This window comes from Pavona decussata, unplaced genomic scaffold (genome assembly GCF_977016875.1).
Source record: "Pavona decussata unplaced genomic scaffold, jaPavDecu1.1 SCAFFOLD_390, whole genome shotgun sequence".
Taxonomy (NCBI): Eukaryota; Metazoa; Cnidaria; class Anthozoa; order Scleractinia; family Agariciidae; genus Pavona; species Pavona decussata.
Window position 1 is genome coordinate 589,494 of NW_028145762.1, and position 12,831 is coordinate 602,324.

The following is a 12,831-nucleotide window of genomic DNA, read 5'->3' on the forward strand; positions in this document are numbered from 1 at the left end:
GTATGTCTTGGTCAGCGACCCAATCAGACAGCCAAAAACTACGTATATTACAAAATTATATTACTTCTTTGTTACTCAAATAACAATTGAACAAAAGCTGCAAGGCACGAGTGAGGGGTGCGGGGAGGGGGAGGGGGGGGGGGGGGGGGCGTGGGAGAGGCGATTTACTGACCAGGTTGACTAGGAAACACTTGATTTTACTGTTTCCTAGCTATGCAAGAGGCTACTCGACCATTCGATTTCTTTCTTATTAAAAAATGAAAGGAAGTGGACAGTATCAATTTGTCACTGGAAGATCACTTGGAGTCCTAAAAAATTAGCATTGGCGACAGAGGTTTGGGCGAAATAATTTCTATCGCCGGTTACGCTTTGTCCTCTGGTTTCGTTATCGTCCCGTTTGGCTATGAATGCATCACCAAATGCTTAAACTGCAGAATACCGCGACTATTTCCCGGCATCATCTTCTCAGTTTCAATGACGTTCTTTTGTGTCTCCAACTACTCTGGCTTTATAGCGTTGCTCTTCTGCACTTTGTTTGTTGATTGACTTCTAAACAGCATCCCTTCACCAATTTGCGATATTTAAGGATCCTCTTCAGTGTTGCCTGTAAAATGAAATAAAAGTATAATAATTGATAATACAATCAATATCTTCCTGTCAATTCCACGCCAGTTAGCCATCTGTAAAGACGTATTGACACGCTCAATCCTCATTATGAATTTTTTGCGCCCTGAATGCCTATGGCCAGTTCAACTCTAGTGTCCACCATCTTTCAGGTCCGCGTTTAAGGGAATGGGTCAGATTATGATTGCAAGCATTGCAGACGACCTAATGGTCCATGGATGTGGAATTGAAGAGCACGACAAGAATCTATTAGGTGTCCTGTCGCCTGAGAGAGCGCGGACCAACTTTCAATGCAAGCAAGTGCCAGTTTAGACTTCCCAAGTTGACATTCTTTGGACACGATCTAAGCAAGAATGGAATTGAGAAAGACTGTCCTTAGACGAAACATCTAAACAGTTTGGAGGAACTGGCTGCTGTTTGCATAGTTGTTTGGGCACTGAGAAAAGCAATCTCCCCTGGCTCACGCCCCGCAGCGTTACGACGGTCCATCTGCCGGGTGAAAGGCCTTCGTAGCTGGAACGTTCTTTCTTCATGAAAATAAGGCCGGGTAAAGATGTGAGGACAAGTGGTACCAAGGGTATTCCAGAACAATACGATCAAGCTCTACAAACTGGGAGTCGCCATTTTTAGTATGTAACATTCGAAAGTTCCAACCCACTCTACTGTTCTGCACTACATTTTATTTGTTTTTCTCGGTAGGTTTCGCCTCGCTGTCTCGACTTCGCCACTCGTACTTGGGTAGGCATCGAAACATTATTGACCTCAGGCTTCTCAAACTCATTAATAATTCATCAAAAGAAAATAAAGAAAATCACTACCGTGACCGTGGTTTGGATATGTGATCCTAATTACCATAACATTTTGCCAACTTTAACCTTGAATTTCTCCATGAATTATTGATCAAGCCATATCAAACACTCGAAAGTGTGTTTCACCAGACATCCAAACACCTCGAAGTCGTTTAAAAAACTCGGCTGCGCCTCGTTTTTTCAACCTACTTCTCAGTGTTTGGATATCTGATGAAACACGCTTTCTCGTGTTTGATATATTACATCCAGGGTGAGTTATCAACGTCGATTAATAGAGACTCACCTTCACTAGTTTCCATGCCTTCCAAAACATAGTACTCAGGATCTTCTTCTTCAATCTTATCGAAGCCATGGCAACCAGATGGACCAGAATCCTCCACGATTAACACGCTTCTCCTCTTTCCCATCTCAATGTATTCCTCAGGATCCAAACATGGCTCCTCTGGCAAATCACCCAAGCAACCCTTCGGCAAGTCCTCGTAAGAAGTCACTGACGATAAACAATCTGCTTTCAGACCATTGTCGCTTGTAATAGCAACGGAGAAATTCTCTCCCATATCACTGTTCTCAACATTTTCATAGGACACGGAGTCTGGAACTCTAACACAATTATCCTGTCGTTGCTGTATTTGTTGGTTCGAAGCCTCTTTGCCCAAGTCTCCAATAGAGATTTCCACAGTCGTCTGTTTTGATTCACTGCGCGAGATTCGGAAAAATTTCTTGAGTTCTATAGGGTCCGCATAATCATATTCAGCAGTGCTCTGTGGCATAGGAATTCCTTCCATCCTCATATATCCGGCGTCAGACTCCTTAGGACAAAACTGTAAAAAAAGAGTATATGCTGGAGTGAGGTGATGAGACATCATTAAGGATGGTGTCTACTGATACCGAAGTATTTTTGCGTGGCTTATGACTATGTGGGAAAAGCAGATCTTAGCAAGGGCTATTGCAATCCGAAAAGAAAATTGGGGGTAACCACGTATTTTTTTAAAGATAATGAAGCAACAATTATTCTGAAAGCAGTAAAATGCAAAGCAATGTATGGCGTTTATTTTATTATATATATTTTAATTGAAGCTTTCTTGACTCTGAAAAATGCATGGCAACCCCCCCCCCCCCCCCCCCATTTTCTTTTTGGATACCAGGATACCGAAAGCACTTGCTAAGTTCTGTTTTCCCCGAATAATTTTAAACCGCGCAAAAATATCCTTGTATTAGTAGCCACTATCCATAGGAAATCCGAGTATCACGAGATGTGCAGAACGTATGCGTATTAACAATAGTAGGAACCGTCCTTAAAACGTCATTCAAGGGGAAATAACAAGATTCCACAACTATATATAAACGAGGGAGACTAGTAATCTTTACAGCGAGGAGAAAGAAAACTTAAACAAGATAGACGGGTTTTCAATTGTATTTTAAAGTGGCTTTGCGTTTGTTTCGATTTTGCTTTATTACGCTCTCTGACTGGTTAATATTCTCTCGCGCTTTGCACCGGTTAGAAATATCTGCTTCGTTTTCTGATTGTTTTTTTGTGCTGCTTACGTCTGTCGACGTCGTGATTGTTTAGAGTATTTACTTTGATTACTTAATTAAAAACAATTAATTCCGTTTAAATTAATTGAATACTTTGTCCGATTTGTATGCTAGGCTCTCAAATCAGCGCCAACGTGAGTTTTGTGAAGTTCCTTAAAGAAAAAAACAATAATAAAAAACTCCAGGCGTTTAAAAGGGGAGGGGGCTTTCAAACTCGAAACACTCTGCTCCTTTCAATCGTACGTTTTAATCAAGTGGTCCGTCTTAGCGGTCCGTATAGGAAAATTCGAACTGCCAACCAGAATGCTCCTTTTCAGCGCGGACCAGTTCAGCAACATCAGTAATAAATTAAAGTACAGCCTCTTACCTGTGGGTTTCTCTTCAAGGACAGCGACTGATATTCTCTTTGTTGTGCCTCATCGGATTCGCCTTCTTTATTGACACCAGCTGTCGACTCCTTGCCACGACGACACGGTGCGGCTGTCGCCGACCTCACCAGCTTCTGGTAAGGAGACCCTCCCTCCACAGTAGTCGAGCTGGTCGGTGTGATACTTGCATTACAGTCAGGTGGTAACGATTTCGTTCGCGTGAGAAGTCGCTGGTAAGGAAGGCGTGGGGCTGTCGCTTCTGCTGATTGGCTGTTTGGAGGGGTGGTGACGCCAGGCGACCAGATAATAAGTTTGTCATCCTCACCTCTTTCACACTTGATATTACCTGGAACAAAGAGAAGTGTACTTTTCATTAAATGGCTAAGATACTTGTGCTACGTTAACCGTATAACGTTAAGCAAGTAGTTTTGTGACTCGCCTGTGGGTGTGTCACTGTTATTGTGCAAGTCGTTTGCAAGGAGTGGAAGGGAGGAGGGAGGGTTGTTTGAACAACCTAAGGGCGTGGCAGGGGACAATGTAACTCACCTATAGGCGTAACAGGGGGTGACCTTACTCCATCAACGAGACAAGGATAGTGAACGTACTCATAGTCATGCAAAGCAGGGCAATCGTCTGATCTGGATTGTGAACTCTCTACAGCAAGGTGATGGCGTGATCCTGAAATGTTACGAGATAGTTCAGTTCATCGGTTTCCTTAGACTGAAACTATGGGAAATATTATTGTTTGGTTGTTTTCCAGCAAATTGACAAGGTCACTGATCAGTTCGAAGACCTACTGAACTCTATATTCGGTGGTTTAACATTCGCACCCAATAAATTCAATGTTAAGTTAATGAACGAGTTCAATAAACACCGTTAAAGACTTAATTTATAATGTTCGTTGGACTCGTTCTCTGCACGAGCGTGTAACAACAGGGGCCCAGACGAATATTGACAATTGTAAACCTTTTACTGAATTGGCCCCTGGAATTGATTTATCAGCTCCAACGGACACCTCTCTGAGGCTAACAGATAGGACCAATCTTCTAGGGGTGTCCGGCTGCCTCAGAGAGAGAAGCCTTCGTAATTGGACGACATTGTTCACTCGGCGAATATAAAGTTTTGGTTGCGGAGTCGCTCTGAAGGGCTCAAGCAGAGTGAACGAACGGCGCTCGGAGCTTTTTCACCCAGCTTTCACTTTCGCTTAAAACCCCTCTAGCCGTACGCATGCGAAAGCTACAGAGAGAGCTCACTGTCAGCTGAGATTTAACAGCTACCTGTTCTTTCACGCTTGCGACAATTCCTTCGGCATTTTGCGACAAGACAGCAAGTGATGATAATAACAATGAGAAAGACTACGCCAGAGAGGCTCAGACACACGGTAATCCAGATCTGCCTGGTTCTTGCTTTAGGATTGCTTCCTGTCGGGGGTGGGGTAAAATCTGTTGATTCTTGTAGGGCTGCTGTTTTTGACTGTGGAAAACGATAGTGAAAAAACATTCAACAATTGTTTTGTTTTTGACTTCGTATTTCATAATAATCATCGTACTAGCGTACAGCCAATTCTCGCCTTGCGGACACCTCGCTATTACGGACACCCCAACGATACGGACAGCAGCTAAATCCCCGGCAAAAATGAATTACAGATGTTTGACTGAAATAAATTTCCGCTATTACGGACTCTCGCTATTGAGGACACTAACTCGCGGTCCCGAGGGTGTCCGCAATAAAGGGAATTGACTGTAATCACTATAACTACACGAGGACTAGCCTAATCACTGTGGACGGCAAGAGTGATGAAACAAAAAAGGAAAAAGAGTGGATCGGAAATTATCATGTTAAAAAATATAATGTAAAGAATGGCCAAACCTGAGATTTCTTGTTTTTCTCTTTTGTTATGGTTGTTGGCAAGGGTTCGTCATAGATTGGAGGGAGCTCATGATCTGAATGAAGAAAAGTAACAAAACGTGAAGCGAAATAATTTTATATTTAAGACACAATAAAATCGCTTCCGTTTTTCATTAAGGTATTATTTACAAACATAAATATATTAATAACAACTTTATATATCGAAGAAGAAAAACTTCAAACGGGTTACAACAAAGATCTGAAGAACTAAATTAAATCTCCGTATTAAGCTGTACCCCTTGCCGAACGTCAGGGAGAACGATTCATGACATACGTCAACGTTTGAGGGAGTTCGGGATCGGCAGAATTGAAACTCGATGCTAATTTTTTGGCTGCGTGAATATTTGAGTTAAATCCCGCGGGCGTCGGCATTCCGAAAAGAGTTAAGCCCTTATCCAAGAGGTATTCCACAGTAGCTCATAATCCCATGGGCTTTAGGTAGAGAAAGGAACAAATAGTTTTTCAAACGAAGAAAAAGAGTATAGAAAATATTGTTTTTTCACAGCCAGTGAAGAATTGTCTTTTAAAAATTCATGTTTACACACAGAACAATGAGATAAAGATACCGAGAAAAGGTGTTAGTCATCGTAGTGTGAAATGGTAGCTTTAAATTAAATGAATCGTTTCCGCGATCCATAACTATGTGACACAATGATGGCGAAAAAACAATTGATTTTCAGAAATTCATTTGCATTTTTAAAACATGTTTCAGTTGCTTCATTTAGAATTTTAATTTGCGCTTCACTTTGCTAGAGGAAGGACGTTATATTTTGCGGAGCCGAAAGTTACACGGATGGACTAAGCTTGGGGCTTAAACAAGCCGTTACTACTCGAAGAACTTATTGTTAGATGTGCTTCTGGTGAACAGTGTACTGATTTTCCATGGAGATGAAGGGAAAAGGAAACTGATGGAACAAGGAAAACCGAGACGTATAAATCTGCAAGACTAAGCCGGAATTTCCCGAAGGTAGGGCTCTATCAATGAGATATTGTCTTCAAAACTTTGTTATTTTACGGTGCACCGCAATCAAAGTCAAACAATTAATGATTCTGAAGGAATACAACCTCGTACTATCTCATCGCGCAACTTCGATCCGAATAGTTATAACCTTATCTTAATACACAAACAGGAACGCTGTAGGAAATCGTATTTTATTAGGTGAGCTAAGCTGTGGAACTCCTTCCCAGTTCAAAGCTGGTATACACAAGTAATATTTGGCAAGATTTCTCACTCTTCCGACTTCAGAATTCATTCATGCTCGTTTTTTTTGTGCAAGAGGGTTAGTATGGCAGTGATGCATGTAAAAAAAAAATTAATGTATGGGGCTGTAAAGAAATCTTTCTCTTTTTTATTTAATTTATTTTCGTTCTTTGTAAAATTTACTTATTACTTGTATTCTTAACCTTATACTTATCTTATCTAAATAATGCGTGTATTCTTGTAGTTCCTAACTTTTATCTTAAAAGGGAGTTGGGTGTCAAGTGGATCGGAAGTTCTGTTCCCTATTCCGATAACGTTCTCGTTTCATTGCAATTTTATCTATCTTATCTTAATTTGTATTCATTACGTGGCAAATTCATTTAACTAAACTAACTGCACAACTGTCAGCGAGTATGAATGGTAGAGTTGGGGGAGTCGGAAAGTCCAAAGATAATTATACATGATTAATGTATAGGGTTGTGCGGAAAACTCAAATCTTGCCGACGTACAGAAAATGGAAGAGATTCTAAGACTTTTAATTTTTTCAATAACGCAGAGTCTATGTCTCGCTAGTTTTATCACAAGCATCTTTTTAGTACTTACAAATGTTTTTTTTTTTTTAATTTTTTTTTTTATTACAAATAATTACAGAAAATTGACACATACAACAAAAGCCTTACAGGCAAAAGAGGCGTTTACAGGACAAATAAAATAAAATAAAGTCAAAAAGAAATTATCAGTAGCTAAACAGTTTTCTACAGCCGTTTTCTTTACATAGTTTGGTGGCAGCGGCGTATAATAACATTCACGTCAGATAATAATAAGGACAGTTTGGTAGCTACCTCAATGTACTAGGGAATGGGGACTAAGCTAAAAAAGGTGTGACCCTAATTTTTTTTTTTCTTGATTTCTAATTAATATTGAGGAAAGGGAAGAGAGGCTCCCATTTCTTTTGATTTGCTCTTGATTTATAAGACTCAATGTGAAATTGTGATTTGAGGACCAGTAGGAAGCTTTTTAAAAGTGGGATCTTCTTGTTTACCCTGCAACACCATATGAAGTACCTTGCTAAAAGAAAGCACAAATTCAGTTGAACGGCGGAAACGGAGTTGTCAGACCTCAGACCTAAAAAAATGGCTACATCTTTTGAATAGTTTCTTGGTATTAACTTAAACTGCTCTAGCCTTTCAACCAAATTATCCCAAAAAAGAGAGACCTTCGGACAGAGCCAAAATAGGTGGGCTAGGTTTTCTGAGGAGCCGCTACAGAAAGAGCAATTCTGGTCTTCTTTAATACCAATTTTGGTTAGAAAAACGTTTGTGGGTAGGAATGAAGAAACCTGTACTGGAAGTTTACGAGTTTTGTGCTTTTGGTACATTTAGCTGCTAGCCCATAAGCGGCTTTCCAATCAGGAGTCCAACTTTCGTCAGAGGGAAAACTGTTGTTCCATCTCAGTTGGCTTTTCACTGGTGAGGTGCTTTTGGTGGAAAGAAGTTTCTTATACACTAACCTGTTACCCTTGTCACTTTTAAGAAATGTATGGAGGAAAGAGTCGGGTGTTATTGTGTCACTAGTTTCCTTAGGAAAATGAGCATTGTAATGGTAACGAAGGGCTGATACAAGGCAAAAGTACTTCAATGGCTTTACTTGTATTTTGTGAATGTTAATAAACTCGTCGAAAGAGAGAAAGTTGTACGAGTCCTTCATTAGATGAGCTATCTTGGTAATTCCATGAAGAGAGAGTTGTTTATTGAAAGCCGGTTTGTCTTCAATCCTAATTAGCGAATTGTGCCATATAGGTTGCTCAAGGAATTGTTGCTTCGTTTTTATATGTTTACAGAAATTGACTTCTGACCAAATTTCCAGAAGTTCCTGTACAAATGGGTCTTCCACCGTTATTGTCTTTCGAGTATCACTTTTATTTAGATTACTTAGAGTACTTACAAATGTGGGTTCCTTTGGCTTTGACCATAACGCAGCGATCGTCGGTTTTCCCGCGATAAGTGCAACGGACCATCACCTTGATCAAAAGTCCTTTAAAAAACGGCTCGAGATCACCATCCCACTGTAGGAAAAAAGTAGAAAAATGTAAACGACAAGGGAAAAGCTAAAAACAAAAATATTCTGAAAATTCATTTGACAAAATATTAAAAAAATGTACAGCACACACAGGAAAGTACTGCTCAGTAGCTTTCATTTGAATGGTCACACTTAAGAATTTCATCCAAAGACTCGAATTAAGGTAGAGCCACCTTGTACAGCATGATAAACAGCACCATAGGAAAGTACTGCTCAGTAGCTTTCATTTGAATGGTCAAACTTTAGGATTTCATCCACTGACTCAAAAGGTAGAGCCACCTTGACAGCATAATAAACAGCACCATAGGGAAGTACTGCTCAGTAGCTTTCATTTGAATGGTCAAACTTTAGGATTTCACCCACAGACTCCAAAGTTAGAACCACCTTGTACGGTAAAATAAACAGCGTCACAGGAAAGTAATGCTCAGTTGCTTTCATTTGAATGCTCACACGTTAGGATTTCATCAACAGACTCAAAAAATAGAACCACCTTGTACAGCATAACAAACAGCACCACAGGAAAGTACTGCTCAGTAGCTTTCATTTGAATGGTCAAACTTTAGGATTTCATCCACTGACTCAAAAGGTAGAGCCACCTTGACAGCATAATAAACAGCACCATAGGGAAGTACTGCTCAGTAGCTTTCATTTGAATGGTCAAACTTTAGGATTTCACCCACAGACTCCAAAGTTAGAACCACCTTGTACGGTAAAATAAACAGCGCCACAGGAAAGTAATGCTCAGTTGCTTTCATTTGAATGCTCACACGTTAGGATTTCATCAACAGACTCAAAAAATAGAACCACCTTGTACAGCATAACAAACAGCACCACAGGAAAGTACTGCTCAGTAGCTTTCATTTGAATGGTCAAACTTTAGGAGTTCACCCACAGACTCCAAAGTTAGAACCACCTTGTACGGTAAAATAAACAGCGCCACAGGAAAGTAATGCTCAGTTGCTTTCATTTGAATGCTCACACGTTAGGATTTCATCAACAGACTCAAAAAATAGAACCACCTTGTACAGCATAACAAACAGCACCACAGGAAAGTACTGCTCAGTAGCTTTCATTTGAATGGTCACATGTTAGGATTTCATCAACAGACTCAAAAGTACAGCATCGGTACGGCATAGTAAACGCAGCCTATTCTTAATATAGCCTGCGTAGCCATTGTCCGACGATAGGTGCTGTGACTTTTGGATGAGCTCACGAGTCAATTAGTATGTCATCAGTTTATAAGTGGGTCACTTTAATCAGTAGATAAATAAGTGCCCAGTCACTGTTATCTGCCTGACAATGCCCAAGTGTTTACAGCAGATAAAGTTTTATATTTGGCTTGTTCACTGATTGAAAGCGGTTTAAAAGTAGCCGAGATAGTGCTACAAGTAACGCGAGTTTTTTCGAAGTACTGAAATATCAATCGGATATTCGTTTCAGATTACTGGCCCTAGATCTGCTTCACGATGATTTGACTCAATCTATTCAGAGATCCCGTCGATCTACAGTTTTTATCATTCATTTAGTGTACGTTTTATAGTACTTAAAATTTTCAAACTGTCATTGCAGTGGGGGGTAAAACTTTTGTCTGAAAGTTTTTTTGGGAGGTAAAATTTTCATACACTCGATTTTTTAGAAAACCACCGCCCCCCCCCCCCCCCCCCCTAAGACGTAATAAACGATCGGTCCCTAAGATAGGGACGTTTATCCTTTATTTATCTACGACGTACTTCATTTGGTCTTATTAACATTTAAGGGTACTCACAGATATCAAGAATCTCCCTTTTCCAAATCCATCTCCATTTCCTCCAGAAATAGCAGAGAACGTATCATGTAACGACAAAATCCACGACGTATTAAAATAGAATTTCCACCCAGAGATTTGAACTTGCTCACAGAAGCCGTCTGGTCTCATTTTTGTTTTTCCTCCGGCGTGAAGGTCTAAAACCTCCAACTGCTGAGCATCGGCAGTGTAAAAGTCGCAAATATCTGCCAAGATACAAAAAATGTGTTAAAAAAAACCACTGAATACATTAACATACGTGTTTCTAAGCCTACCCTGTTTTCTGGCAAGATTTTTTAGCATGTACGAAGTCGTTCGCGTGTCCGGCCGTATTTCACGTAGTTGGTTTATGTCAGGCCCTCTCCCCGGCGTTCCATAAATGTTTTCCACCCATTTTCGTTCACCTCATCTCTCATTTTTCGGCCAAACATTTGAACACAAACACAGGATTTTATGGTCAAGGAATTGTAATTAACTGTGGCTTAAAGCAGGAAGAACGCTTGAGGTCATTGATTAAGGGACGACAGCGCGCGTTGTTTACATAATTCTCTCGCTAATATCAATGCCATTGTGAAAATAGTTTTTTGTACCCTGACAGCAAGCTTTCGAAAAGCGATTCTGCCGTTCACGATAGGGCGTCGCGGAAAGTTTGCCAGTTCGTTATGAAAATGGTCAGTTAGTACATAAATATTAATTTGACATAGGCTTTGATATGTTTTCAATGTATTCTACATGGGGCTGAACAATAAAATGAACCGTGACAATAAAATGAACTTTTCTTGACTACCTGAAGTGTCTTTGTATTCTGTGACGGTTCGTCAAACAACAACAAAGAAAGTCACAAAAAAACTATTACCGTCTTTTGTTTACCCTAAAACCCAGAGGTGAAGACGCTTAAGTAGCGATAAAACAGGAGTAGCGATAAAACAGGAGGCACGATCTAAAAGTTGTTTCGTGCTGTGGTGTGGCTGAATGAACACGTGCGATTTAAAATCAGACATCCTTAAATTAGAAGCACTAAAAATATATTGCCTACCGCCATTTGTATCCTTCAATACCTCTACATCCTTAAAACAACCCTGCTGACCCAACGTAGTGCTGTAAAAAGTAGGTTTTGCAGCGCCACTGCAGTAGCAAGTACATTTTCCATTTCTACTTTTTCCACTCTCTTCACGGCGAAGTATACCGCCATATTGGCCACAGCTTGAAGCATCACAAATTGAGTCGTTGTGCGAGTGCACTTCAAAGGAATCTCCATTGTTTCTTGAGCGTGTTACGCTTAAAAGTTTAGGCGTTGAGCCATCCACTCTCGTGATACAAACTAAATATAACAAACCCAAACAGCTTAGGGTAAAAGACGAACATTTCAAGGCCATATTTTCGACTACATCAAGTTAGGCCCCTCAGTCAAGCCAGACCTTGCTTAAGCGGTCTTTGTTTCGTTTTAGTGAATAAACATTTTTCATTACTAATTCCTTTTCTATGCGAACTATGACGACAGGAAGTCGAGAGGTAAATCGAATTTTACGCCCAAACCACACCATTGTCTACGACCTTCCGACCTCAATTTGCTTATAAAAAGATAACAAATGACTATATTTACGTGATATGACAATCAGGATCAAAATGCTAGAAAATCTCTCTTTTTCAAAATAAAAAGACTATGAAAAAAAGCAACAGCAGTAACATAGAAAGAAATAGTTTCATAAATCAATTTTATTTCTAAAGATATAAGCAATGTTTCCTCTTTCGTAATTCACACTGTTCGATGTGACGTAGTTCCTTCTTATCGTGGGCGGATAATTTGCTATAATTACTCTGGGATATCGATATCCTGACTTTTAATGCTAACGGAAGAGTTGACATGGACAGTTTAGAGATATACCGCAATCTCTACATGTCTCTAATATAGTTGCATGAAACTCACAATTGTGTGGAGTGAGCCAGATTCGAGAAGTTATTATATTTATCCATGGCGTGAAATGCTATGGACCTCGATGGCCCTCGACGACGAGTCGTCATCGAAAACCTACGTGATGCCCACTGTTTCGCGATTATTCCAGCTCAGGGGTTCAATTGGCGAATTGTGGCTGAACTATCCTGGAGCTAAATTCGTAGGGACAGCATTCAAGTTAAGAAAGAGAAAGAATAATTCACCGTCAGTCCCGTTCTCGTTCTCCACAAAATCTTGAATTTGGCCATTTCACGCTGTTAGCATGCAGAGACGTCAAAGAAATGTACGAACATATACAACGCACTTTCAGAGGCAGTGCTAATTAAAAATAAAATAAAAAACTATTGTTTTCTGACGTTCTTCTTGCTTGGTGTTGTGGTCGTTTCAGCTTGAGGTCCCTACTGTCACAGTGCAAATCAGTTGCCGACGGACTGACAATTAAATTATAAGGAAACGACGGTATGTTGGGTTACGTTAGTTCTAAGATTGCAATTCTAATTTATGCCTACCATTTTAGTATTTGCGCCCTTTGGAGCTACAGCTTTCTTTAATACATACATAAAGCAACT

At 40.1% G+C, this 12,831-nt stretch overlaps 1 protein-coding gene across 1 annotated transcript; it reads right to left on the minus strand.

The window, feature by feature from the left end:
* Nucleotides 1–383: 383 nt before the first annotated feature.
* LOC146451383 (uncharacterized) lies at nucleotides 384–11,999 on the minus strand. Its single transcript, XM_085099203.1, has 9 exons — nucleotides 11,345–11,999; nucleotides 10,291–10,514; nucleotides 8,391–8,511; nucleotides 5,207–5,280; nucleotides 4,615–4,810; nucleotides 3,884–4,015; nucleotides 3,337–3,683; nucleotides 1,717–2,254; nucleotides 384–604 (listed from the first exon to the last, which is right to left on the minus strand). The coding sequence occupies exons 1-9, from the start codon at nucleotides 11,682–11,684 to the stop codon at nucleotides 582–584; spliced, it is 1,995 nt and encodes a 664-aa protein (XP_084955329.1). The 5' UTR covers nucleotides 11,685–11,999; the 3' UTR covers nucleotides 384–581.
* Between the last annotated feature and the right edge of the window lie 832 nt (nucleotides 12,000–12,831).